This window comes from Rhinatrema bivittatum, chromosome 11 (assembly GCF_901001135.1).
Source record: "Rhinatrema bivittatum chromosome 11, aRhiBiv1.1, whole genome shotgun sequence".
NCBI lineage: Eukaryota > Metazoa > Chordata > Amphibia > Gymnophiona > Rhinatrematidae > Rhinatrema > Rhinatrema bivittatum.
The window spans coordinates 63,921,428-63,949,120 of NC_042625.1; the positions used below are offsets into that span (position 1 = coordinate 63,921,428).

General features: G+C 43.7%; 1 protein-coding gene across 3 annotated transcripts in view; it reads left to right on the top strand.

Moving 5' to 3' along the window:
• The window catches only part of RASAL1 (RAS protein activator like 1), a 155,687-nt gene that overhangs the window by 89,944 nt on the left and 38,050 nt on the right, over window positions 1-27,693 (top strand). For all 3 annotated transcript variants that reach the window (XM_029619602.1, XM_029619601.1, XM_029619603.1), the window contains 4 exons: window positions 17,840-17,995; window positions 19,262-19,353; window positions 21,518-21,635; window positions 23,784-23,937. In XM_029619602.1, coding sequence (XP_029475462.1) covers window positions 17,840-17,995; window positions 19,262-19,353; window positions 21,518-21,635; window positions 23,784-23,937 — 520 coding nt within the window. The remainder of the gene's footprint in view (window positions 1-17,839; window positions 17,996-19,261; window positions 19,354-21,517; window positions 21,636-23,783; window positions 23,938-27,693) is intronic.

Genomic DNA, 27,693 nt, shown 5'->3' on the forward strand with positions numbered 1-27,693 from the left:
CAACTTGTTACCTGCATAAAATGTATTTTATTTATTTCTATTTATTTATTTTTACATAGAAATATAGAAATGATGGCAGAAAAGGACCAAATGGTCCATCCAGTCAGCCCAGCTAGTTTCTTAAAGTAGTAACTGCCACTCTGTGCAGGTTACTCCCACGATTCTCTTAAGGGCAGTAACTGCCACTCCCTGAAGTTATCCCCAGCATTATGAGAACCCCTAAAAGTTGCAGCTAGCAATATATTTTACTAGGTGATCTTTCTTTGCTTATTGGCTTGGCCGTAGAAGTCGTCCTGTCTTTTTCACTTATGTCTGGGTATCAGTACCCCACTATAGAACTCAGGGGCCTCTTGGTTGTTGTCTGAATCCAATTCCCCTTTTCCCCTACCGTCAAAGTGGGGAGAGATATTGCAGTTGCATTAAAAGCATCAAGTCTTATAGGTTAATGTTAGTAATCTCCATGAGTAACCCCCATGCACGCTTTCTTCATTTCCTTTAGGACTTGGCCTAGAAGCAGTCTTGTGCTTTTTCCCTTATGTCAGCGAATCAGTATCTCAGACTGTAGAAGCTGGGGCCCTCGGTTGTCTTCTGAATTCAATTCCTCTTCTTCCCCCTGCCATCTAAGCCGGGAGCAATATAGAAACATAGAAATGACGGCAGAAAAAGACCAATCGGCCCATCCAGTCTGCCCAGCAAGCTCCCACACTTATTTTCCCATACTTATCTGTTTCACCGGCCACCAAGTTCAGGGCCCTTGTTGGTAACTGTTTGGTAAACGTTGCAGTTGCATTAAAAGCATCAAGGCATATTGATTAAGGGTAGTAATCTCCATGCCTTCTGCTAAGCGTAGTAACCAGGGGCGGATTGGCCTATCGGGCGATCGGGCATCCCCTGGTGGGCCGGTTGCTCTGGTCACGTGGTCTGCCGAGCGCAGCCGCGACAGAACCGTGCTCGGCAGACCACGGGATATCTCCCAGGCCGATCGTTACCCGGAATCCTCCCCTGGTAGTAACCGTCACACCAGCAAGCTACCCCCCGCACGCTTTTCTCATTTCCGTCCTCTAGCCTTTAGAGATGCACAATGTTCAACCCATGCCCCTTTGACTGTTTTCATCTTATCTCCTCCAGAAGGGCATTCCAGGCATCCACCACCCTCTCTGTGAAGAAATATTTCCTGACATTGGTTCTGAGTCGTCCCCCCTCGAGTTTCATTTTATGACCCCTAGTTCATTTGTTTTGTTTCCAACGGAAAAGATACGAGGTTTGTGCATCATCAAAATCTTTCAGTATCTGAAGGTCTGTATCATATCTCCCCTTCACCTCCTCTCTTCCAGGGTGTACATATTCAGATCCTTCAGCCTCTCCTCATAGGTCTTCCGATACAGACTCCACACCATTTTGGTTGTCCTTCTCTGGACCACCTCCATTCTGTCTCTATCCTTTTTGAGATACGGCCTCCAGAACTGAACACAGTACTCCAGGTGAGACCTCACAAAGACCTGTACATGGGCATTATCACCTCTTGTTTCTTACTGGTTATTCCTCTCTCTATGCAGCCCAACATTCTTTTGGCTTTAGCTATCGCCTTGACACATTGCTTTGCCATCTTCAGATCACTAGACACTATTACCCCTAAGATCCCTCTCTTGCTCTGTGCACATCAGCCTTTCACCGCCCATCAGGTACAGCTCTTTTGGATTACCACATTCCAGATGCATGACTCTGCACTTCTTGGTTTTGAATCACAGCTGCTAAATCTTCGACCACTTTTCAAGCTTTCTTAAATCACTTTTCATTCTTTCTACTCCTTCAGGCATGTCCACTCTGTTGCAGATCTTTGTATCATCCAAAATAGTCAAACTTTACCTTCTATCCCTTCCGCAACATCACTCACAAAGATATTGAACAGAACCGGTCCTGATACCGATCCCTGTGACACTCTACTTAACACCAATCTCTCTTCAGAGTAGGTTCCATTTACCATTACACGCTGTTAACCAGTTTGTAATCCATGCCACCACCTTGGCACTCACTCCCAAGCTTCTCATTTTATTCACAAGCATCTTGTGTGGGACTGTATCAAAAGCTTTGCTGAAATCCAAGTAGATCACATGGAACGCTCTTCCTCAATCCAGTTCTATAGTCACCAATTCAAAAAAATCAATCCGATTTGTCTGATAAGACCTTCGCCTAGTGAATCTATGCTGCCTTGGGTCCAGCAACCCATCGGATTGTAAATAGTTCATTATCTTTTCCTTCAGCCTCCTCTCTGTTATCACTCTTGTGAAGCAGGACCACCTCTGCTCTTCTTCAACCCCGTGGCACCACTTCCTTTTCCAGGGATCTAATGAACACGTCTTTCAGTGGACATGCCAGCACTCATCCGGCCCCATGACCTAGCCCACTTTCAGTTTGCCTAGCTCCTCCCATACATTCTCTTCTGTAAATAAATTTTCATCTACTCCATCCCCATCTATAGTCTTGTCGACCAACAATGGTCCTTATCCAGTGTCTTCTTTAGTGAACACCAAACTGAAGTATTTGTTTAATGTTTCTGCTATTTCTTCATTTCTTTCCACACATTTCTCCTTTCAATTTCACTTTACCCCTTCAGGCCTTCCTTCTTTCTCTGATATATCTGAAAAATGTTTTGTCTCCTCGCTTTACCTGTTCAGCAATCCTTTCTTCCACTTGATTTTTTGCTTTCCTTATTTCTTTCTTTGTCTCCCTCAGTTTTAACAGATTTGCTTCCCTATGTTCCTTTTTTTGGGATCCTTTATACTTCTTGAACACTGTTTTTGCCTTTATTTTTTCAGCTACCTCCTTAGAGAACCAGATTGGTTTCTTTTCCTCTTACTCTTGTTTACTTTCCTAACATATAGATTTGTTGCCTTTGTAATAGCTCCTTTTAATTTTGTGAAATGCACAACTCGGGTCTTTGTGTGACTTCTCTGTATCCTGTTCACAAAATCAAACCATACCATCTGATGATCACTGGTGCTCAGGTGAGCCCCTACCCGAACATTCGAGACATTATCACCATTAGTGAGCACCAGATCGAGTATCGCACTCTCCCTAGTGGGTTCCATTACCATTTGTTTGATCAGAGCCCCTTGAGGGCATCCACTATCTCTCTATACATCTTTAAAGATTTATTGCCCCACAGTCTTCAAAGTTTGAGGCAGGGAACCAGTACAACATGCCTAAAACCTCACCAACATAGAAACAAACATGAACAAACAAAATATTTATATGAGCAGAAAGAGATCTTAAAATTGCAATGAAAACACAAAAGACTGCACTTCAGCCACTAACCAAGGTCGAACAGAAGGAGAATGAAACATCAGGGAATGAAAGAGCTGTTCCAAAATTGGGTCATGCTAATAAATTAAAAGCAGCCCTACAAAGGAAGGTCTTTAGAGCTTTTTTAAAGCCCAGAATATGAACTGAGAGCCGTAAATGCTCTGGGATGGACCAACAATAATAGCCCAGCAACTGAGAAGGCCTGATGGCGAGTTTCCATGAGGTGGGCTAGTTTTGAAGGAGTTTCTAAAAAAACCCAGACCGGCTGATCTAAGGGATTGAGTTGGTTTATCAATCCATAAAATGAAATTTATCCAGGGAGTAGTATTATCATGACGTAATCTGTGAATAAGCAAGGCAAGCTTATGTTTCATCCGCCCTGGAATAGGAAGCCAATGCAGAGAATGAAGAGCTGGGATATTATACGTTCTCACGTACTTGTCACTGTTAGTATGCGAGCAGCTGAATTTTGGACAATTTGTAAAGCTCTGAGTGAGCTAGCAGGAAGGCCAACAAACAGAGAGTGCCAATAGTCCAGTGTAGGAAGGCACAGGGCTCCAGCAGAAGTTTCAATCTGTAATGTGTGCAGTTTATAGAAAGCTGATTTTACAGTAGATTTAATGTGACCATGCATTGATAAATCTGGATCTAGGATCACACCCAGATTTCACATTTGAGATTTAATTGGTAATCGTCAGCCTTTAAAGGTAAAAACTGAGAGAACTATCAGAGGGATGGATACCTTCACAATATCTTCAATTCCGGTTTATTGATATTAAAAGCAAATTTATTCTGAAATAACCAGCGCTTAATTTCTGACAGACAAATGATGATAAATTCAAAGGTAGCTGACCAGGATGTCGTAAGTGGAATGAGAAACCGAATTTCATCTACGTATAATTTATAATTGACACCAAGGCCTGCAAGGAAATTGCATAGTGGCATCCAGTAAATGTTAAACAGTGTCGCAGAAAGAGCTGAGCCCTGAGGAACGCCCATGGTGATAGATACCAGGTAGAGGTGCCGGAAGCAGTTCTAACCTGTTGGGTCCGATCAGATAAGAGATGAACAAAGCTAATACCATACCACCAGCCCCTAGCTCACTAAGATGGGAGATCAAAATATGGTGATATAATGGTATCGAAAGCAGTAGATATATCAACGAGTATCATCACATATTTCACTCCACTATCGAAACCCCATCTTATTGTATCAATGCTGGACAACAAAAATGCTTTCGAAAACCTGTCAGAGACTGAATGTTCATCTATGAAATCAGTAACTTGCTGTAATACAGCAGTCTCAATTATCTTTTTTTTTATAACTTTTTGTTCATTAACTTTTTAGGCATACAAAGGTAAATGCAGTACACAGTTACCCATATGCTATAACACAAAAGGAACTAAAACGGTTAGGCTCAAGAAGTTCAGAAAAACAAAGAAGCATAGAAAATTTGAAACCCAGTATGCAAAATGCAAGCAAATGCAATTTAAACAAGCCCAAAGGATTTTCTGTAATTGCCCTAAACCATCTCATAGTTCAAATCATATCGTAGTTTTTCGATATCCACTAATTTCCGTACCTGGATGCGCCAATAATCAGGGTTAAATTTCCAGAAAGTGGCTGCTAAAATGAGCTGGCTCACTAGAGTTCTTTCTAAAAGTCCTAATATTGGAATAATATGTATTGAAAGGTCCATGATATCTGAGATCTCCTGTGTGACCTCAAACCAGAACTGCCTCATGCCCTGGCAGTGCCACTACACATGTGCCTATCTCTCTACAACCTTTCCACCCTAAAATATTTTTATTGGGAAATAATTTAGAGTAGTAAATGGGAATATGGTAAGTTCTATGCAGCATTTTAACCACAAGTTCAACCCCTTTGTTGCACATAGAGAGATGATGTGCAGAAGACCATATGCCCTTCCAAGCTCTAGCATCTAGAGTACTACCCAAATCTTCATTCCATTTGTCTATTAAGTGTTGGGGCGAGGTATCCCAAAATTTTCATTAGCTATACCCAGGGGCGGAATGGCCTATCAGAGCTTCAAGCATGCCCCAGTGAGCCAGTTAGGGCAGTCATGTGACACTGGTGTTGATCGCAGTGGCCCCATGCCCGTGGAGCCGCTGCGATGAACACCCGGCCCGCAGCAGCTGTTCTGGCGGAGCGGTAGCCTCATCCGAGACTCTTCACTCATTTCTGGTTTTGCTTTTCTTTCTTTTCCCGCGGCTGCAGCTGCCGTACCATGGGCCTGCATCTTTGTTTTTCTTTCTTTCCCGCAGCCTCGCTGATCACTGTGGGACTGCCCCCCGCCCCTCCCCTCACCACTGCGGTGGCGGGAAACGCTCCCAAGGCCTTCCTTCCCACCACCCCCTCGCTCTCTTTCCCCTGCGAGGCAGCCAGCAGACCTGCTGCTGCTGCCTCACCTCGGCTGAAGGCCTCTGACTGATTTCTGCCAACGGGCCCCCCCCCTTATGTTGAGGCCGCGGCAAAAAATAACCGGGCCTTTTGCCTACCTCTTCCCACAGCAGGGCTGGTAGCCCTGCCTAGATCACAACTGCCCACCAGTGTAAGTAATTTTTTTTTTATTACATATTCAGAGGTAGGAGGGGAAAAGAGAGAGAGTGGGAGTGTGTGAGGAAGCATGCATGTGTGCGTATGTATCAGTGGGTGCAAGGCATTGTGTCTGTGTGTGTGTGGACATTTGTCAGCAGGTGTGACTGAGCGCACGCGCGTGTGTCTATTTGAGCCAGTGGGTGTGACTGACGTATGTGTATATGTGTCAGTGGGTGTGAGGAAGCATGTGTATGTGTCAGTGGGTGGGAGGGAGTGTGTCAATGTATATGTGTCAATGGGCTCAAGGAAGCATGTGTTTGTGTCAGTGGGTTCAAGGGAATGTGTGTGCCAGCATCAGTGAGTGCGAGGGAGTGTGTATGTGTGTGTCAGCGTGCATGTGAGGAGATATTTTGCACTGTATGGTATATCTACTAACATGCTATTGGGCCGATACAGAAAGAAGCACGGGAGAGCCAGCGAGCGCACAGGCCACTCTCCTGGGCGTGCGATTCAATATCGGCCCGCATGCAAATAAGACCTTTTCCCCATTCTTTGTCTATGGGAAAAAAAAGCTTAATAAATCAGTCCCTAAATTTGTACCTGAGGCAATGGAGAGTAAAGTGACTTGCTCAAGGTCAAAAGGAGTGCCAGTGGGATTTGAACCCTGGTTCACTGACTCACCCCTACTAATCCAGAACAATCTCAGAGTGACTGGAAAGTATAGAAAGTGGGGGGATTTTTAAATTTCTTATTGGTTTTAATTATTGGGTGTTATCTGATGTGTCTGCTGTTTTAAAATATTTTATTGGTTTTTGGGAAATTTTTAAAAGTTGTATGAGTTTAATTATTGGATGTTCAGCTGTTTTGTAATAATTATCCTTTTTATTTGTATGGCTTAACTATTGCTGATTTATATTTCTCGATATTTTATGAGGAATGGAAATGTTTCTCTCTTTCCATTGTTGCACTGCATACAGGATCTAGCTTGTTGCGGTTTCCAATTCAGTTTTGTCTGCACATTTCTATTTATACTTTATGGTCTCTTTATTCTATATTTGGTGAGGGTTGATCTGTGTCCTGCACATGTGACAGAGGTAAGGGTATTCTTCTAGCATGTAGTTTCTGTGTAGGGACCTCTAGTAGCTTAGCTTGTTCTGATTTCCAGATTGGTGTTTTAGAGCCTGGTGTAATATTTGTAGCATTGCCTTTTCATAGGTAGAGCTGTCACTGTTTGAATGCTGGCTGTTATTGCTGTTTTGGAATTGGATTTTTATTATATTTTTATTGTAATTCAGTTTATCCAAGGCACTCCATGAAGTTAGCATGTGGCACATTTAAAACTAATCGGAGAAAGTTCTTTTTCACTCAATGCACAATTAAACTCTGGAATTTGTTGCCAGAGGATGTGGTTAGTGCAGTTAGTATAGCTGTGTTTAAAAAAAAGGATTGGATAAGTTCTTGGAGGACAGCCACTGCTATTATTAGCAACAGTAACATGGAATAAACTTAGTTTTTGGGTACTTGCCAGGTTCTTATGGCCTGGATTAGCCACTGTTGGAAACAGGATGCTGGGCTTGATGGACCCTTGGTCTGACCCAGTATGGCATGTTCTTATGTTCTTTCTGAGAGCCGAGCCCACACCCAATATCTGTTATAATAGGCTTAACGAAATATGGGATCCAAGTGTCTCTTTATTTTTTATTTTGCAGGGTTTTCTGGTTGTCAGCACAGCAGAGCATGTCAGTATAATGTGCATGCTGTAAGTGATACTTTCACCTCATAAGACTGTACTTTGAATGTCCTTTTTAATATAAAAACTGTTATAAATGCATAATTTTTAATATTGTGTGGGGAAGTTAAAAGCCGGGGGTACAAGGCTGTAAGCTTTACCTATGACGCCTAATACCCTTGCACCAGCCCTGGCTGCACTGGCTCCACGTGGGAAAGCAGGATTCTGGAGCTGTGCTGCCTTTGGTCCTGCGGTTCTCTCCAGTCTCAGGCAGGGCTTCATTTTTCTTTTTAAGCTCTGGAGGAACAGACATACATCTGGTCTTCCCTGGAGAAGGAAGGCACTCCAGAGCCTGAGGAAGCATAAAAGCAGCAGAATCTGTAGAACTCAGTCAATGAGAATGTGCCGGAATGGTGGCAGGGTCACGGAGAAGTGGAGGCAAGCTACAATCACAAAAAGGGATGGGGTGAGCCAAAAGGAAGTGCCTGTGCAGTGTTGGGGGGGGGGGCTTCTGTATTTATTTATTTAAAGGCTTTTATAGACCAGTATTCGTGAGAACATCATATCGGTTCACATGGAACTAGAGAGAAGAAGTACAATGAACAGGGTGCGGTCTTTCTTTCTGAAAGGGTTAACTAGCTTTGGAACCAGTGAGTCTCCTGGCGTGGGGGTGCCAAGAAGGGTAGGGGTGGGAATGAGAAAGGGAGAAGGCTGCTATAGGCTGGGGAAGGGCTGGCAGCAAGCAAAAACATTTTACATAATGCTGTGGCAATACTAGAGCAGAGGCACTCACTGTGTGAGTATAGGAGCAGCAGCAGCACAATAACAGAATGTGTGTGTCAGAGAGAGAGTGAGAGAGAGAGTGGGTGTGTGGGGGGTGTCTTTCTCCCTGACACAGAAAGACACCCATACACTTTCTTTCTTATGACACACCCATACACTGAGAGCAAGAGTGTGTGTGTGTGGGTGTCTTCATATCAAGAAAAGAGAGACACCCACACACACCCTCTCTCAGACACAAAGTGGTGGGTGTCTGAAAGAGTGTGTGAGTGTTTGTTTCTGAGAGACGGTGTGTGTGTCTGACACTGGCTGGCAGTGTGGTTGTCACATTACTTTCCAACTGATTCAAGAGCTGATTGATTGGCAAGAGACTTTAATACCAGACCAGGAATCCAAGATATAAATGAGAGCTATAACTAGACTAGGGAGCAGATGGCAACTGATTGCATGGATGGAAGAGGGCCCACAGCTTTGTTTGTTCTACTACTTATTTATTTAGGAAAAATGTGAAATTTATGTTACAGATTTTTTGGCTGAATTCTGCCAGGCTCCTGGTCACATGATGTACCCCTGAAGGGACAGTTTGGTGTGCTTTTTGCAACTGTTGAAACATATCCTGCAAGGAAAGCACACCAGGGTGTCAGACAGATACCATGTGCACCGGTTTTGAAAAACATCCCCGGGCTGATATTTTCCTGCAATTCACCTCTGACTATACCCCAATGTATAGCGGCAATACTCTTCATTGAGGCATCCATATCACTCAAGAAATCTTCCATTCCATGCAGTGGCCACTGGTGCTCTGACAAATCCGGCAGGCCTGCCAGAACCTTTCTCAATTGTAAATAATTGACATGAGAGTTTGTATCTATGCCAAAGTTCTGTTTAAGCATTTGAAAGATTTGGAAGCCAATATCCTCCCAAAGCTGGGCCACAAAGACCAGACCCTTCAGTCCCTAAAGGTGTAGGGGGAAAGTACATCCTGAAATACAGGAATTCCTCATATATAGGGGCTACTGGGGGCAGAACCTTGTGCTCCTGGCTTTATTGAGCTGCCTCTGAATCTGCAGAGTATGTGTAAGGATAGGACTATCCCTATTCACTTTTCTACTGAGGGGGTAAGCACTAGCAGATGATGGAAAAACCAATGTTGCAAGGTTAACTTCATTAACTTGCTTTCTTTCTATCGGAAGCCAAGTATCATCTTTATTGCGAAACCATTCTTTTCAACACACCAAGTTGGCTGCTCAGAAATATATCCTGAGATTAGGCAGGGCCTTGCCACCCTCCTTTTTATTTAGCCAGAGCCAATTTAAACAAATTCTTGCCTGCTTATTTTGCCAGATAAAAGTACTGATCAAACTGTGCAAATCAACAAATACTCTAGTTGGGATAGTACATGGGACATTCATTTTCAGCAAATTAATTCTGCCAGCTCAAGAGATAGCAACATCCTCCCAATCTAACAAGTCCTATTTTTATCTTACTAAGGATTGCATCATAATTCTTTGAAAATAGATTATTGAAGTCCCCTGTAAAAAAGATGCTAAGATTTTTATTTATTTATTTATTTATTTATTTATTTAAAACCTCTTCTATACCGTCGTTAAGTTAGATAACCATCACAATGGTTTACAAAAAGGCACGATAATGAAAATTAAGAGTGGTATAGATTACAAATTAATCATGTGCCATCAAAGTACGGTAACAATTTAGTAAAATAAACTATGTGTTTAAGTTAAGCCTGTTTGTTAGGAAATTATTAGGCGGTTTGAATTTAACATTAATATGCAGTTGTAGGTTAAAAATAACAGCAGCAACTTCTTGTTTGGTGCGTCTGTATTAATCAACTGGTTTTCTCCTTCTCTTTATCTTTATAAAAAGCTTGTTTAAAGAGCTAGGTTTTCAGAGCCTCCTTTACTATTTAAAAACAGTCAAGTAGGCAGGGATAGATATCTTGGCACCTATGGGAAATAGTTCCGATTTGTCAGAATTGGTGTTATATCCTACAGTGGCACCACATACTGATAAGATATCCAATAAAACCGTCCCAGACTACTGAAGGGCAGTTAGATAGATCCAGACATCATCTGCATAAAGAGATATCTTATGCTCTCATCCCTAATGCCCTTAACCCCAGGATTTATTTTGATGGCTGCAGCCAGTGGTTCAATGGAAAGGTGAAAAAAATAACAGAGACAGGGGGCACCCCTGCTATACTGATAAAAGAAGAAAGAGAGCTATTAATTATAAGAGGCGCCCTAGGTCTTTTATACAATGCTGAAATCCAGGCTATAAATCTATCTGCCAATACCTCAAATAGAGCCAAGACAAACAATCAAAAGCCTGTTAGGCATCTAAGGTTACAATCATCCCGGAGATACCCTTTCTTTTCAACAAGAGTACTATATTGAACAGTCTCCTGGTATTAGAAGTGGACACCATACCCTTAACAAAACCTGCTTGATCACCATGTATCAGACCAGACAATACCATTTCCTATGGTTAATTACAACACTTTGGCCAATATCTTTATATCAGAGTTTAAAAGGGAAATGGACCGATAAAAACTACAATACAAAGCATCCCGCTCCTTTATATAGATTAAAGACATTTTGGCATCTGCCATGTCACTAGTCATTTCCCCCTGAACCCCTGCGGCAGTGAATGTCTGCAACAGGAATGGCACAATGTCAGGCAAAAATTATTTAAAAAGGTCAATATGATCTCAATCTGGAGCAGGGTATTTTCTACCAAGTAGTGCATTAACAACTGCCTGGATTTCAAGCAGTGATATGGGAGATGACAATTGGTCTCTCTGCTTGTCCTAGAGTTTAGGCATGTCTAAACAAGTCCAAAAGCTGTCTAATATCAGTTTTACTCACTATGACAGAGTCTTTATAGAGATTGCAGAACTACTGAAGAAATGATTGCTCAATTTCCGAAGGATCTGAAGTATTGTCACCAGATTGTTTCTTAATACTAATGATGTTCGATCTGCTGACCTTCTTTTTAACAGCTCTGGCCGCAGTCTCAATTATCTTTTATACAAAAAGAAGCAATGAGATGGGACGATAGTTTGCCAGTACTGACAGGTCCAGAGTTGATTTCTTCAGCAGGGACATATGGAAGCCTGCTTTAAAGAAACAGGCTACCAAGAGGTGGCACTGGATGCGTTCCTGGGGCGCAATTCAGTGCTGCTGGACAGAGTTAGCCAAATAAGTCTGGTTTGGAAAATACCTGTCTTACTATTCAGATAATTTTATCCAAGTAGATGTAGGAGAACACTTATCTGGGTATGGTCCACTGAATATCTAGCTAGTTATCTGGGTAACTTCACTCAGATAACTTTTCCGCTCCTGACTTACTCAGTATGGACCTCTAGAACTTTAGGAAAGGCAAAGAGACCCAGATACATGAGCACAGATGCTCCATCTTGATGATCTCATTACACTGGATTCCTCTAGCAGGGGATCTGACTCAGAATCCTGACTCGGGCTGCTCTAAAGACTCGGGACTCTGACTGATGCCATGTGCCATAATGCCAACCGCATTACCTCTCCACCATCGGAAAGGATGCGGAATCCTGTTTGATGCCTGTATTGTAATGCCAACCGCATGCCTCTCCACCATCGGAAAGGATGTGGAATCCTGTTTGATGCCTGTATTGTAATGCCAACCGCATGCCTCTCCACCATTGGAAAGGACGCGGAATCCTGTTTGATGCCTGTATTGTAATGCCAACCGCATTGCCTCTCCACCATCAGAAAGGACGTGGAATCCTGTTTGATGCCTGTATTGTAATGCCAACCGCATTGCCTCTCCACCATCGGAAAGGACGCGGAATCCTGTTTGATACCTGTATTGTAATGCCAACCGCATGCCTCTCCTCCATCGGAAAGGACGCGGAATCCTGTTTGATGCCTGTATTGTAATGCCAACCGCATGCCTCTCCTCCATCGGAAAGGACGCAGAATCCTGTTCGATGCCTGTATTGTAATGCCAACCGCATGCCTCTCCTCCATCGGAAAGGACGCAGAATCCTGTTCGATGCCTGTATTGTAATGCCAACCGCATGCCTCTCCTCCATCGGAAAGGGCGCAGAATCCTGTTTGATGCCTGTATTGTAATGCCAACCGTATGCCTCTCCTCCATCGGAAAGGGCACAGAATTCTGTTCGATGCCTGTATTGTAATGCCAACCGCATGCCTCTCCTCCATTGGCAGGAACTCCTTTTGCTGAACTAGAGTCGCTGATGACAAAATGAGAAATTCACTGCCAGCTAGCAGACAGGGAGTTACATTTGTCCTTGAGCAGCTCTGCTTGCAACAGTTGAGCATGACACAAGTAGTTTTGCAGGTGCTGAAGATTTAAAAATACCTGGCAACTGTCCAGACTTAGCTCATAGATACTATATAAACTGGGCACAAAATTTACAGTTTTACAGAGCTTATGGATACGAGTACATTTTTAGCTTTGGGGGCTCATACATTCTTATTGGTTTCACAGTAATGATTACTTATGTTATCTGAAATATTTATGATTGCTTTTATTTTACATTGACAATGATGAACCTTCTGATGAATTTTGGTTGTTATCCTAGGAGTCCAACAGAATGTGTTTAGGTTTAGATAATGTACAAAGCTAGTGGTCACATGTGAGAGAGAATGTCTGTACAAAATGGCAATTAGAGGTAGTGAATAAACCCCAAGACATCTACCATTTCAGTAAAGTGTTAAGACTTGTAGAAGTTTTCCTTATCAGTTTATTGGCACTATTTCAGGAGACTTAGGAAAGAAAGAAAACTGGACAGCACATGTCCAGACATAGGGATACGACTCTAGCATCCAGTCTCCAGTACAAACCCACCTTTAACTAAACCTTCTCCTCCCTTGGAGCAAGGTGGCAACCCCGAAGGAGCAAGCAGCCGGCTCTCTCCTTGCCAAACCCCGACATCAGCTCCTCCAGCTCAGCGAAGAGATACCGATGAGGCAGGCCTGCAAGGGTGCGCTCCCTCCCCCCTGCCGGTCAGAGGAAGCCATCAACACCGGTGCCAGCCAGCCTGGGCCTGCCCACCAGGGCCGGCCCTCTACCCGCCCACCACTGAGGGAGGAAAAGGAACGAGGCAGCAACACAGGAGGCCCTTGTGCCAGCAGGTACATGCATGAAGGAGCTCAACAAAGGAGCCTGCCCCTTTGTGCACCCCTTCGTGCGCGCCTGAAGTAAGTACATTTTAACTTCAGCGTATCCTAACTAATCATAAAATGGAGCCAGCCCACCTCACTGAAACCGTCACAGGATGAGGAATCTATGGAAATCGACAGAGAACTTCAAAACACAAGCAAAGTGAGGCCGAAAATCTGATCTATCCCAAGATAAGTAACAACTCTCCTGCAGCTTCTTCCTGTCTTTTATTTTCTTTCCTATTACTAAATGTACAATTGCTATCAAAAAATATTCCACTGATAAATGATCTACTAGAGGAAGTAAATCCTACTATCTTCTGCATTACCGAAACATGGCTGAAAGACTGTGATAATCTCCTCCTAAACCAAATTAATCACCCTAACTATGATATCTTTCACTTCCCTAGACACAAATGAAAAGGTGGGGTCTTTTAGTAATCTGTAAAAAAGAACTCAAACTTAAACCCTCCAAAGTCAAGATAAACCCTCCCTATGAAGTTGCAATTCTAAAATCACCACTTCTAAATATTGGTTTGATCTATTGCCCACCTGGAACACTCCAAAAAGATTGCTCACCTCTAATCAAAATTTTCACTAAAGCATTTCCAACCCCAGAATCAACTCGAATCATAGGGGACTTTAATCTACATGTAGACAGCATACCTAAATCTAAGGCATGTGAAATCTTTCTAGATACTATGGAAGTCATGGGCTGGTCACAATTTGTAACCAACCCCACTCATAAAGCAGGACATATCCTTGACCTAATTTTTGCCAATCACAATAACTGCGTAATCAATTCTTCTCACTACATATTGCCCTGGTCTGATCACCAGCTAATAAAAACAGAAGTAACTTGTCTCACCACACATCAAACAAACTCACTTAATAATCAATCTTTCGCATACAGAAAAAATATAGAACCTGAAATTCTTGAAGAAACAATTAAAAATAAAATAACTGAGTTCGATCACACTAATGCCGCCTCATCATTTGACTCCTGGGATAAAATCATCAATGAAATAGCGGATACCCTATCTATGCCCAATCCAAAAAAAAAAGTTCCAAAATGAAGGCAACACCACCAAACAAAAGAAACCTTGGTATAGTGAAGAGCTAAGGCATATTAGACCGTGAGAAAATCTGAAAAACAATGACGGAAATACCAATCTACAGAATTTCTTGAAAAATACAAATCTCTGTTAACAGAATATCGTGAACAAATCAATAAAGCAAAAATAAAAAAAAGACTACTATGCAAAACAAATTCATGGTGTAATATTTAATTCCAAATTGCTCTTCAAAACAGTTAGAAACCTAATGAAGGATCCATTCTCCTCCATCTCAAATAACTATGACTTTTCAAAGAACTCATGCAATGAATATGCTGCTTCGCTGTTAAACAAAATCAATACACTAAAAACACAATTCTCTACCTGCCTACCAACAAAAGAGCCTGAAAAATTGGGTCAAGTGAAATGGAACTCTTTCGATTCAGTTTTCTAAATTTGAAATAAACCAAATCTTCACAAAAATGAAGCCTGCTACCCATCCACTGGACCCTATGCCTGCAAGTACCCTAAAAAAAAGTAAACAGCGTAATAACTCCAATATTCAAAACCATAATAAACCACTTGCTAGCAGAAGGATTGGTCCCCGATAGGGCAAAACAAGCTGTGATTGAACCAATCCCAAAAAATAAAACTGGCAGAATCGATGATTGGGACAATTACCGACCAATATCCAATTTGTCTTTTATTGCTAAAGTTCTAGAAAAAGCAGTGTTAACTCAATTAGAGAATCACCTAGAAGACAATAACATACTATACCCAAACCCATTTGGATTCAGAAAAAAATCACTCAACAGAAATCCTACTCATTTCTTTGGCTCACCCTGTTCTACAATGAATCCGATATCCTTGTACTAATTGACCTAACAGCAGCATTCAACATAGTTATGCTGCTATGCCACCAGCTGAGAGAAATTGGAATTGACGGAAATGTTAACAAATGGTTCTCTTCCTTCCTAAAAGATAGGACATTCCAAGTAAAACTGGGCAATCAAATTTCTGACACCTTCCCAATCGATACAGGTGTCCCCCAAGGTTCAGCACTCTTGGCCACACTATTCAACATAAGAACATAAGAAAATGCCATACTGGGTCAGACCAAGGGTCCATCAAGCCCAGCATCCTGTTTCCAACAGTGGCCAATCTAGGCTACAGGTACCTGGCAAGTACCCAAAAACTAAGTCTATCCCATGCTACTGATACTAGTAATAGTAGTGCCTAATGCCTATTTTCTAAGTCAACTTGATTAATTGCAGGTAATGAACTTCTCCTCCAAGAACTTATCCAAACCTTTTTTAAACCCAGCTACACTAACTGCACTAACCACATCCCTGGCAACAAATTCCAGAGTTTAATTGTGCATTGAGTGAAAAAGAACTTTCTCCAATTAGTTTTAAAATGTGCCACATGCTAACTTCAAAGAGTGCCCCCTAGTCCTTCTATTATCCGAAAGAGTAAATAACTGATTCACATTTACTCATTCTAGGCCTCTCATGATTTTAAACACCTCTATCATATCCCCCCTCAGCTGTCTCTTCTCCAAGCTGAATGGTCCTAACCTCTTTAGTCTTTCCTCATAGGGGAGCTGTTCCATCCCCTTTATCATTTTGGTCGCCCTTCTCTGTACCTTCTTCATCGCAACTATATCTTTTTTGAGATGCGGCGACCAGAATTGTCCACATTTATTTACTTCCCATATGCGCATTACTAGCAAATCTAGGAATCAACTTCTTCCTTTATGCATTTGACATACAATTCTACATCCCTTTCGACAAAACTGCGTCTCTCTCAACTGAAACTAACTCTAAACCCAAAACAAACTGAAATAGTGTGGTTAAAGAAAGACACCACGATAATCAAACCGCCAACCATGGACCTAGGAATTATTAATATAATTCCCTCAGATCAAGTAAGAGACCTAGGAATACAGATCAATGAGAACTTCACTATGAAAAAGCATATAAGCAAATTAATCAAAACAGAATACTCCAAGCTGAGACTATTACATTGGCTGAAACCCAATGTAATACAGGACTTCCGCACTGTCTTACAAACAGTAATATTTTCAAACTTAGACTACTGTAACTCCCTATTACTAGGCCTACCCTCGGGACTACTAAAACCACTACAATTACTTCAAAATGTCTTTGATAGACTCTTACTAAGGACAAGGAAATTTGACCACATCACCCCCTCGCTGATAGCACTGCACTGGCTTCCTGTACAATCCAGAATTCATTATAAAGTACTAACTCTAATTTTCAATATAATCAACAATATTAACCCATGCTTATTAGGAATGACACTACATTATTACACACCACAGAGTGCACTAAGATCACAAAACTAAGGATGTCTAATGGTTCCTTCTACTCAGAACACACACCTAATGCAAATAAGAGACCAAATGTTCTCCATAGCAGGCCCCAAGCTGTGGAACTCTCTTCCAGAATCACTACATCAGATAACAGAGAGAAAGAGTTTCAAGCGTGAACTGAAAACATGACTCTTTAGAAATGCATACGATTTAACGTAAAATGCCTATAATTCTGATAACTGCTACATCAGTACTAGAGTTAATGTTAGTGGAGTGAGCAATAAGCAATGAATGATATATAGTGTATTTTAAGTAGAATTAGAATTTGTATCTGAAGTTGTGTTGACCTAGAAATTGTATGGATATGAACTAGGATATGTATTTGCTGTAGTGTTGACCTGGACTATGGATGCTGGCATAGTGTGGGAATGTTGACCAAGAAAATGGATGCTGATTTTGTAAACCGTGGTGATCTTTTTTTGGAACGACAGCATATAAAACGCCTAAATAAATAAACAAACAAACAGATAAACCTGGCTATTGTTAATTGCTGTAGTCATAGCTTTTCTGCAAATATCTTTAATTATTTGTGCAAAATGATGTTGTACCATAGTTGAGATGACAGTACATGGAAGTACTGTTTACTGAAGATTCTGTCCAGAACTGGCTTTCATAAGTTGACACAGGAGAGTCATGCAGAGAAAATCCATGACAACATGGCTCAGCTGCAGTGCTATTTACTGGGCTCTTCCCTCCATTTTTCCCTTATTGTCTGCTCACACCTCGTCCCACTTCCATTTTCCACCAATGAGGCAGATGAATTAGTTATGGCTCTGTATCCTCTGGGACCACTGTTGCTGCTTTCATGTCTTATCTTACTTATGAACCCTTGCAGATCATTAAGAAGACACGTTTTCCGCACTGGGATGAGGTGCTGGAATTTGACCTGGACATAGAGGAAGAGGAGGAGTTGGAGCTGTCCGAGCCATCTGTTGTCAGCGTGGAGGTCTGGGACTGGGACATGGTGGGGAAGAATGACTTCCTGGGTCGGGTTAGTAGCATTCCATCCAACCGTCTATCCATCATAACCATGCATCTATTTCTCCTGGAGCAGGACCGGGGGAATACTAAGAAGCAATACTTTCTGTAATTTTTGAGAAGTAGAAGAAACAAATACTGTACCCTTTGAAAGCTGGGATGGAACACTTTATGCTAGGAAAGAATGAAAATTATTATCCATCCTAGGGTGAATTATTGAATCTCCCAGGTGGAATAACAGGCTGGTTTGGGCTTGGACAGATTTACCATGACTAGTCTTCCTTCTCTCCATAATTGGATTATAGATTTAATTACAAACCTCTCCATATCAGAACTCAATGCAAGTTAAAAATCAGTATTTCCCTGCCCTAGAGGACTTTCAATCTAAGGGCTAGATTTATTAAGGCTTTTCTCCCATTCTGTGTCAATGAGAAAAATGCTTAATAAGGCTGTGTGCCTGAGGCAATGGAGAATTAAGTGACTTGTTCAAGGATTGTCACTGGGAGAAGTGGGATTTGAACCCTGAGCTTTCCTGGTTTTCAGTCTACTGCATCAACCACCAAACTACACCTATAGCTTTGCCCTGTAGAATCTTTCAGCAGAGCCTTGTTTTACAGTGGTCTCTATGTGGTAGTTTGCATTTTATAGATCTGTAGAGTGTTCTGCCTAGGAGGAAACCCTTGGTAAATTGGGTCTTGAAGCCCTTTTCTCTCATTAGTAGGTTTTATCTGGTTAACTGGACAACAAAATACTCATCATCTACCTTCCACAACAAAGCTGAAGCAAGGCACAGAGAATTAGGAAGCAGAGACAAAGAAAGAGGAGAGACAGAGGAAGATGAGCACAGCAGTACATTAATGGGAGGAATGTCAAGTAGACTGGGGGAGAGAGTGGGAATCATCCAATCACTGCCTGATATTAGCAGGCTTCCACCTGCTTTCCTGACCCTGCTAGCCTTTCTGTCAGACTCATGTCAGGTAAAGGACACTTCTGTAAGGCTCCAACCTTCATGAAAAGAGCATGAGAGCAAAAGAAGAGGTGCTGCCAGGCAGTGCAGGGTCGGCAGATAGAAGCGAATCACCGTGAATTTTAGCATTTTGCCTTTCAGTGCATTGTGGTCTCAGCTCCCGTCTTCAGAAAAGCAGCTGTGGAAATGATCATGTCTTTGCTAGGTTCCATAACCTCCTCACTCCCAACAGCTGGTGATCGCCTTCCTGAGCCCTGTCAAGACAATCTCCCTTCCTCCTGCTTCACACATCTCTCTTTTCACTGTACACAGGTTGAGGTCTCCTTGGAAGCCATTCAGAAGTTTCCAGCCACCAAAGGTTGGTTTCGCCTCCTGCCATTTGGGAATGCTGAGGAAGACACTGGGTAATTCGTTATTTGATGCTTCCTCTCTGTTGTCCTTTGTGTTACTCCTGTGCTCCCTGACACTCAGATTCCAAGAGCTGCATCCCTGCACATTCACTGAATTTTCCCTTTTGGCATTTCACGCTGCTGAACTTTTGTTGCAAACATTTTAGGGACAATGCTCAATTCACCTGAAATCGTGACTTAGAAAATTTCCAGCAGAAAGATAATCACATAAATAATTGCATCCTATGTTAAAAAAAATAAAATAACACACCTTGGACACCCTGAATGTCTCAGGAAAGCCAAATAAAACCCCTTTCCTGTTCATACCCCAGATCAGTCCAGACTCCTGGGTTTTGCCTCCCTGCCAGCAGATGGAGACAGAGAAAGAAAAGCTTTATAGACACAGCTACTTAACCCAGAGTTTTGCCTGCAGTCCCTCAGTATTTCTCGGTCTCCAGCAGATGGTAGAGGTGTAAAACCTGCAGTCTGGAGTGGAAAAGAAAGAAAGACATTTACAAGAGGATTATTACTCCCTGGGGTGTTAGGTTCCGGGAGGGACTATCTCACAGGTCAAAGAGCTGAGCAGGGGGTTGGTGACCCTAACTTGCCTCAGTTCCACAATGATGAGGACAGTGAAAGCCAGTGGTCTGGCTCCCTCTGTGGTCTAGGCGGTCTTCACTCCTCCCACCCAAGAGCCGGGACACAGTAAAGGAAAGTACAAAAATGTTTTTTTCTGGTTTCATAAAGCATTAAAAAAAAAAGAAATATAATAATAGAGACGGGCACCGGTTCAGAGGCCCATGGAGTGAGATGGGGGGGGAACCATCTTGGATTGGAGTGGGGCTGCCTAACCTCTCGCAGGACAGCTGAAGATAGGCAGAAATCACTGCAAGGCTGTGTTTTTACCGCTGCCAGAGTTGGAGCATCAGCTCGAGTTGGGCGTGTGGCGAGAGGCAAAAGGAAGCATAGGGGGGGAGGGGTGTCCACAGGATTTGGGAAATGCTGCCATGCTTGGAGTGAGCAAGGACTGCGGCTTTCATTGCTGTGGCTTTGCGGGAGATGCAAGGCCGGCGGGAAAGGCAGTACGTGGGCTCCAGCCACGTCTCCTTCCTTTCAGGTTTCTCTTCTCCCTTTAACCACTGGTTTCCTAGCCTCCTCCTCGCCTTTTCTCTGTGCTGTGGGGGAGGGGGGGAGGGAGATGCAGCCACATTGCTGGCGCACCTGCTCACCTGGGCCCTGCCCTACCCCTCTGCCTACTGAGAGGGGAGAGAGGAAAATAGAGGAATGGGATCTTGGCAGGGGCGGGCTGCAGCTGCTCTTCATTCGTTTTCTTATTTCTGAATATCGGATAACCCGCCTTTTTCCAAAGTTGGTCTCAAAGTGGATTACAAGGACCAAAGTCATGTGTCACCCCACTTCCGGGAAGCGCCTAGCCAGTCGGGGAGAGTTGGGTCACCTTAACAGTAAACGTGGCACCTAAGGCTCTGACTTCACAAAGCTTGGAAAAAAAAAAATAGTACAGCATCCTTGCATGCAAATGAGCGCCATGAACAAAGTTTTCTTTAGAGGACGCCTGTGAACTTGAAGAACTGGAGCTGTTAATAGAATTCCAGCTCTCCAGGAGGCGCTGGCTGATGAGGAGATGCGTGGAATAATAAATTAATAAGAGCTGTGTATTAGCTTTGTTTTCAACACTTAACGCTTGGGTAATTACATGACAATAAGTTCTGTCGTTCCCCAAGTAAATGTTGCTCAGAATAGGTGGGATTTGGCATTAAGCAAGCTGCTAACAAAGCTGGTGTCTACTAGCTTGTGGCAAAAGGTTAGAAAAATGGGGGAAGAGATGGTTCTAACAAGGGGGTTGCAGTCTGCTCACCTTATCAATTGCACTAACTGAACTTTCATTTGTGTCTGCCTGTCTCTGTACCTCTCTGCACTGTCACTTGTGCTTCTATTTTGTCTCTCTCTGTGGGCTCATGTACTTCTCTCTGCATGGATTGTTGTGGTTACATGTGCTTTGTATACCCGTTTGCTTACATGTCTGTACTAATTTGGAAATGTGTGTGTCTGTGTACCTTTCGGGTGTTTTTCTTGTTGTATATGTCCGTGCACCATTTACCCATGGCGTTGTGCTGTCTACGTGTGAGGGCACGGATGGTGCTTTGGATCTGCTTTACAGGGGGAAGCTGGGAGCGTTGCGACTCACAGTCCGGCTCTGCGAAGACAGAATCCTGCCATCCATGTACTACCAGCCGCTGATTGAGCTCCTGGTGGAGTCCATCCTGTCCCCAACAGAGGTACTTCTGTAGCATGCATGGTGCCGGCAAGGAGTGGTAGAGACTGGGGGAGGAGAGAGAACTGTGATTCATGTCCCAAAGCCAGGAGGTCAGTGCTTAGACAGAAGTGGAGGCAGGGTGACGTTTCAGCTACCCCCAAAGTCCTTAGGTTGAGACTCACAAACCAAAAGCCAGTAGTAGCTCCTCTCTGCCTTCAGGTGCCATGCTGTAAGACTAGCCATGTAACCACATCTCTCGCTCAGGCCATGCAACCTTCAGATTATATCTTGCATGACATATAATTCCCTGTTGGCTCTGCTTCCCTGTCACACATGAATTGATAGGACCTCCTGGGACTCCAAAGCAAATCTTGAATTTTATCTGTATACTCAAGAGATGCCTGCATTGTGAGTGGGAACTCAGGGGAATTCAGTTTCTGCCAGGAGTCTGGAAAGGGAACTTGGGGGACCCCAGCTCCTGCATGAAGTCCCCTCAGTTCCAGAAGTTCAGGTTAAAGAGAGTTATTGATCAGCACAAAGCAGATATACACTTTATGGAGGAAGGATGAAGTGACATACAACTTTGAATAATACAGTAGGTGAAAAGCAAAGACAGGTTGCAGGACCAATAATCAAATAGTTAATTAAAATGAATTTGTATTACAGACCTAAATTGTCCTGCTCCTCTGCTCTCAACAATGCCTGCAGGTAGTGGAGTAAGCAACTTGGCGCAGGTGGCGGCGAGTGGGTAGGGGTGATAGTGTAAGCAAGCTGGCACAGGTGATGGCGTAATGAATTGCAACAGGTGGAGTGATTGGGTACATATGGTGGTGAGTGGGTGCAGGTGATAGCATAAGCGAGTTGGCACAGGTGGTAGCAAGCGGGTGCGGGTGATAGTTTAAATGAGTTGGCGCAGGTGATGGCATAAGCGAGCTGGCGGAGATGGTGACATTAGCTGCTTGCACATGGTAGCGTAAGCAGTTCATAGGACTGCCTCCCTCTGTCTTGTAATATCAGGTGTAGCCAGCAGATTTATATCCAGTTTCACACTGTGTAAATAAGCAGAGAGGTGCAGGTGCGTGTCCTGAGCTGGTGAGCCTGCCTTTTCTGGGAAGTTCCGCCTGGTTGGCAAAAGTCACCGGGAGTCCGTGTACACAGAGGGAGAAAGATTAAAGGACTGGATCCAGCTCCAGATCAGCTCCCACTAATGCTGGGTTTTGTTTTTTTTTCTGGCTGCCTATCTAACACTGGCGCTAGCACACCTTAGCAGAAATGACAATCCCCCCTTGCACAGCCCCCGCTGAACAGATGATCTTAGGGAGAAGGCATGTGATGTGGTTTGTCACGGGCTTTGCCCCCCATCTCCTGACTTCTCTGTCCCCCTCAGCAAGCCCTTCTTTCCCTAACTTAAGAAAAGGCATTCCCAACGAATGCTTTTCTTTTTGATATGTAGTAAAGATCTGGGATAAAATCAAAGGGTTTGCCACACAATCAAAATCCTCTTATGCACGCTTTTTACCTGTTGGTTTTTTTGTTTTTTTTTCTTTTGTTGTACTGTTAAATTTGTAGGATTCACACAGCTCAGGCTTGCACACAAGCAGTGGTTTCACCCCTTTCTGGCATGGCTTCTACATTCCACTTGTCATCCTGAATACAGCAAACACTGCATAAAGGGTTATTACTATATCCGCAAATAAAGTGGTGTGGTATCTGCAAAGCAACCTAGTGGGCTGAAGGACCCCCTTCCTTCCTCCCCTGCAAGGCTAGTCCCTGGGAATAGTCTTTGGTGTAATAAACCTGGAAATTTCAGAGGCTGGACTCCAGAATCCAATGGAAATGTTTCTTTGGTCCAATAGGTTACACATCCTGTCTGATAAGCATCAGCTAGGAAGCTGTTAACAACCGGATATTCAAATCCTGTTGGTTCATTTCAAGAGAAGTTAACTATTTATATGTTTTTTTCAGAAGTGAGAAGTTTGCAGGTAGGCTGTCCCCATAGTGGGGCTAGGCAGGGCTCTGGAGAGGAGACTGGCTCTTTCCAGAAGGAGCTGGAGGGATGGAGACAGGTCTCCATCACCATGGGTTACAGATATGGAGACTGTGTGACTGTGACGTGTGAATTCCAAGGCGCAGCCCAGTCAACCCCCATGTGTCCTATTGGCCATGTCAGGAAGAGAACATCACCCCCTTGGCCATGCTGGAGGAGGTCAGCTCGGTGGAGAGCCGCCAAGAAGTTGCCATGAAACTAGTGAAGATCTTCCTCGGTCAAGGCCTTGCGGTATCCTTTCTGGACTACGTGAACATGAGAGAAGTGAACAAGACCAGTAAGTGCTTCCATGGTTGTTTATGATTTTGAAATGTGTAATGCAGAGGAGCCACTCTCTCCTCCCCATTCCCATCTCACCCCTAGTAACTGTACCTATGAAGGAAATGGCCCGACTCTGCCCTATCCCTCCCAATCCTCCACTGATCCATTGAAACTGAGGCAAAAAGCACACCTCTCTCCCGACACCCACCCACACGCCTCTCTCTACACCAGTTTAAGGATTCAATAGGATTTTTTTTTTTTGTTTAGAAAAAGTGCGCCCTGTGGCTTGCAGCTTCTTTCTGTGGCAAGGGGAAGCTTAAGAAGGCCCAGGGTTTCAGTTAGGGCAAATTGCATGAGAGCCAAGGCCTCATCGTTTGATGCCACTGGCACCATCACCATCACCGTCCTAAGCCTGACTCTAAAGGCAGATCTTGTCTCAGTTTAGTCTTGTGTTTTCTTCTCTCACTTTCTCTATTGCTCTTGTTGTCTACTCCCAAACGCTGTGTCTTCTTGGTGGCTCCCCCCACCCGAAGTTTGCCACTGTCTTGGGATCTTCCTGCAGAGCCCCTGCGCAGCTCCCCAGTTTAGGCTCCATTGCATGTCACCGCTCCAGCTCCCTGCTGCTGGTGTGATTTAAGGAATTATTCCCCTGAGGATCACACCAGCCTTTTGCTAGCAGCCTGCTCTGGTAACCCAGGAGGGCAGAATAATTATTCCAGGGGAATCTTTCTATCACATTTTCCTAATCAACAGGCAACTTGTTCTACCCTAAAAATGATTGCGTTTCCATGGAAACGGCAGCGATAACCCAGTCTCCCTGGGAAGAGGTTGAGTACAGAAATAACCTCTGTGCTAGAGACAGTAGATTCCAGCTGGTCCTCGTGGTTCTCTATGTTCAGTGCCTGTCATTAGAGTCCAACATCACCTCCTGCCTGAGTTTGGAGACCCCCACAGGGAAAGACGAGCATTTGTCTCAATCAAGCACAACTTTGAATGGGGAGGGAGGGATGTGGCTGCCACATGGAGGGTCCCTGCTTTAATTCCTGGGTCAAGTCTTCTGCACCTGGGGTCTGCCAGGGATGCTGCAAAAGGGGGAGGGGGAGTTGTGATCATCAACACAGGCCGATGATAGAGAGTACTAGAAGGAGCCCCACTGCATGGCTTCCAACCTCAGAACCATTGACCAGACCAGGAACAGTGGGAAGGAGGACCCATCTGAAATAAAGGAACTATCCCCAGGTAGCTGTGAATGAAGGCCAAAAAAATAAGCTTTGAATGTGACGGTTCCATGCAGCAATCTTGCATTTGAGTTCTGTACACAACCTTGTGAAATTCTATTTTTACTTCCTTTGTCTTGTACAGAGCTGTGTACATTAACACTTCATAAATAATCAAGAAGCAATAAAACCCTTGATCTTTATGTTTGTGGTTTACAATAATGTTATCTGACCCACTCAGTGCTATTGCCATCCTTAATCACAATCATTAGGAATTATCTGCTGCTCATACAATGGAACCAGCGGTGCGAGATGTTGTCCAGAATTACTCATATTGATTAACTCCACTGTGTGTTTGTTCAATGATGTTTGACAGTCAGATGCTGAAAATGGACTTTTGGCAGCTTCCAAGTGAATATAAGAAATATATATTTCATTTGCTGTCAGTTTTTGGCCCCCTAAGGATTTACTGTTGGCTTTGGTGAAATAAACCAGTTAGAGTTTATAATTTCACCTAAACATTTTTTTGTTGGCCCTCCTGTAGAGAAAGATCAGCAGTAGAAGCACAAGGCATGTGGCGCACTGGTGGCAGAGTGGGTTTTCAGTTGTGCAGTCTTATGAGGTGTCAAAACTCTGAGACAAATAAATCACCCTGACCCATTTTCAGAGGTAATAAAGAGCTATGCAGAGTGTGTTGTAAAAGAGGCCAAATCTGATTCTGGCTTTTGTAGAAGTGACAAGTAAAAATAAGCAAGGGCGATCAGATTCAGGCAAAGGCATCCATGCCAACATTTGAAAAGTCTTAAAAGGAGGTTTGGTGAGGGAATACATCTCAATCTCTCACTGAAACATTTACAGCAAGGTGACAGGTGGTTACATGTTATAAGGGAGAAGCTTATCCACTCATGGTTTTACCCAAGGCTTAATTTGTGGGGGGAATGGCCTGGAACAGTTTTGGCATTTCATTTCAGACTTATTAGGCAGAGCCTCGGGGGCGATCTACTCCAGGCCCTCCCCTTCAGGCAGACTGCAAGCAAGAGCTTGGGAGAGGGTAAGCCTGGGAGCAGACAGAGCAGAGAGCAGCCACTCAGCTCCCTAATTCAGCCCCTCCCCTCCTGTTCTACAGGGAATAGGAGGGGCTGGGATGTTTCTATTCCTATCCCAGATCAGTCCAGACGTGGGTTTATGCCTCCCTACCAGCAGATGGAGTCAGAGAACCAAACTTTGAGGCACCGCTACATAACCGAGAGTGCCACCTGCAGTCCCTTACTATTTCTCTGTCTCCAGCAGATGGTAGAGGTGCAAACCTGCAGTCTCAAAAAAAAAAAAAGGAAGAGAAAAGAAGAGATTTCGGCTTCCCGAGGTGTTAGGTTCCTTCGTGGGCCATGCAATAAGACGTGAGTTAAAATGGGCGCTCGTATTGAGCGCCTGTTTTCCTAATGCGCGCACAGCCACGTCTCCTGGGCGCCTGATGCAATATTATAAGGAGCTGCTGCGTTAAAAAGGACGCGCTAGGGAAGAATTATGCGTCCCTAGCGCTCAAATGCATTGGGCCCCCAGGAAATGTGGCTGTGCACCCACGATTGCAACGGGCACTCATCATTAGGAGCATCCGTTTTATCCCGCTTCAGGTCGATTTCTGGACACACAATATACAAACACAGTAGCAAGGGGCGAAGTCGGCCTGGAGCGTGTATGTTGTGCGTCCAGAATGGTTTTTTTTACATTAAACTGTTATTCTTAAACATTGCAAGCAGTAGATTTAAGTACTGCAACGATTCTAAATAAGAGGAACCACAGAGGATGGTATTTTTGAACTTGAAATGAGCCCTTGACTCGCAGATTGACTTAATGCCAACTCCGGGGCTGGAGTTAATTTCGCCGCGTAAAAAAAAGTGTGTGTTGGGCGCCCAGCGATTTTCTGCATCGGAGAGTAATAGTTAATAGCCTCATCTACATGGAATTTACATGTGATGAGTGCTATCGGGGAGGCGTTTGGGCACGTGTTTTGGGTGCGCTAATCTCTTTATTGTATCGGGTGTTAGTCTAGCGCATAAACCTGTACGCACTTTATCGCATCATCCCCAAAAAGACGAATTAGCACACATTTGAAATTAGCACACATTTGAAATTAGCACACATTTGAAATTAGCACACATTTGAAACTTATGAGCAGCCCTGGCCTGCACCACAGCTCACAAATTCCAAACTTGAGCCAATTCAGCCCTTTCTGTGTCTGTTACCCAGGGCTTAATTTCTGGTAGAACAACCCAGAATGCCACTTTTATTCCAGGATCCAAAGCAAAGCAGAGCTGGCAGTGTAAATCAGTTCCGGCTTCCCCGAGGAAATGGAGCAGAGCTGGCACTGTAAATCGGTTCCAGTTCCCCTACAGAAACGCAGAGCCAGTGGAGGATTGTGTCATTTCCGGTCCCCAGAGGAAGCAGGGCAGAGCAGAGTTTGTAGGACCTGCTTATCCTGAGAGGAGGCAGCTCCGTGGCCTTGAATTTTGTGCAAGTTTTCTGGGACAATTGAGGCCATGAGGGATAACGTCCAA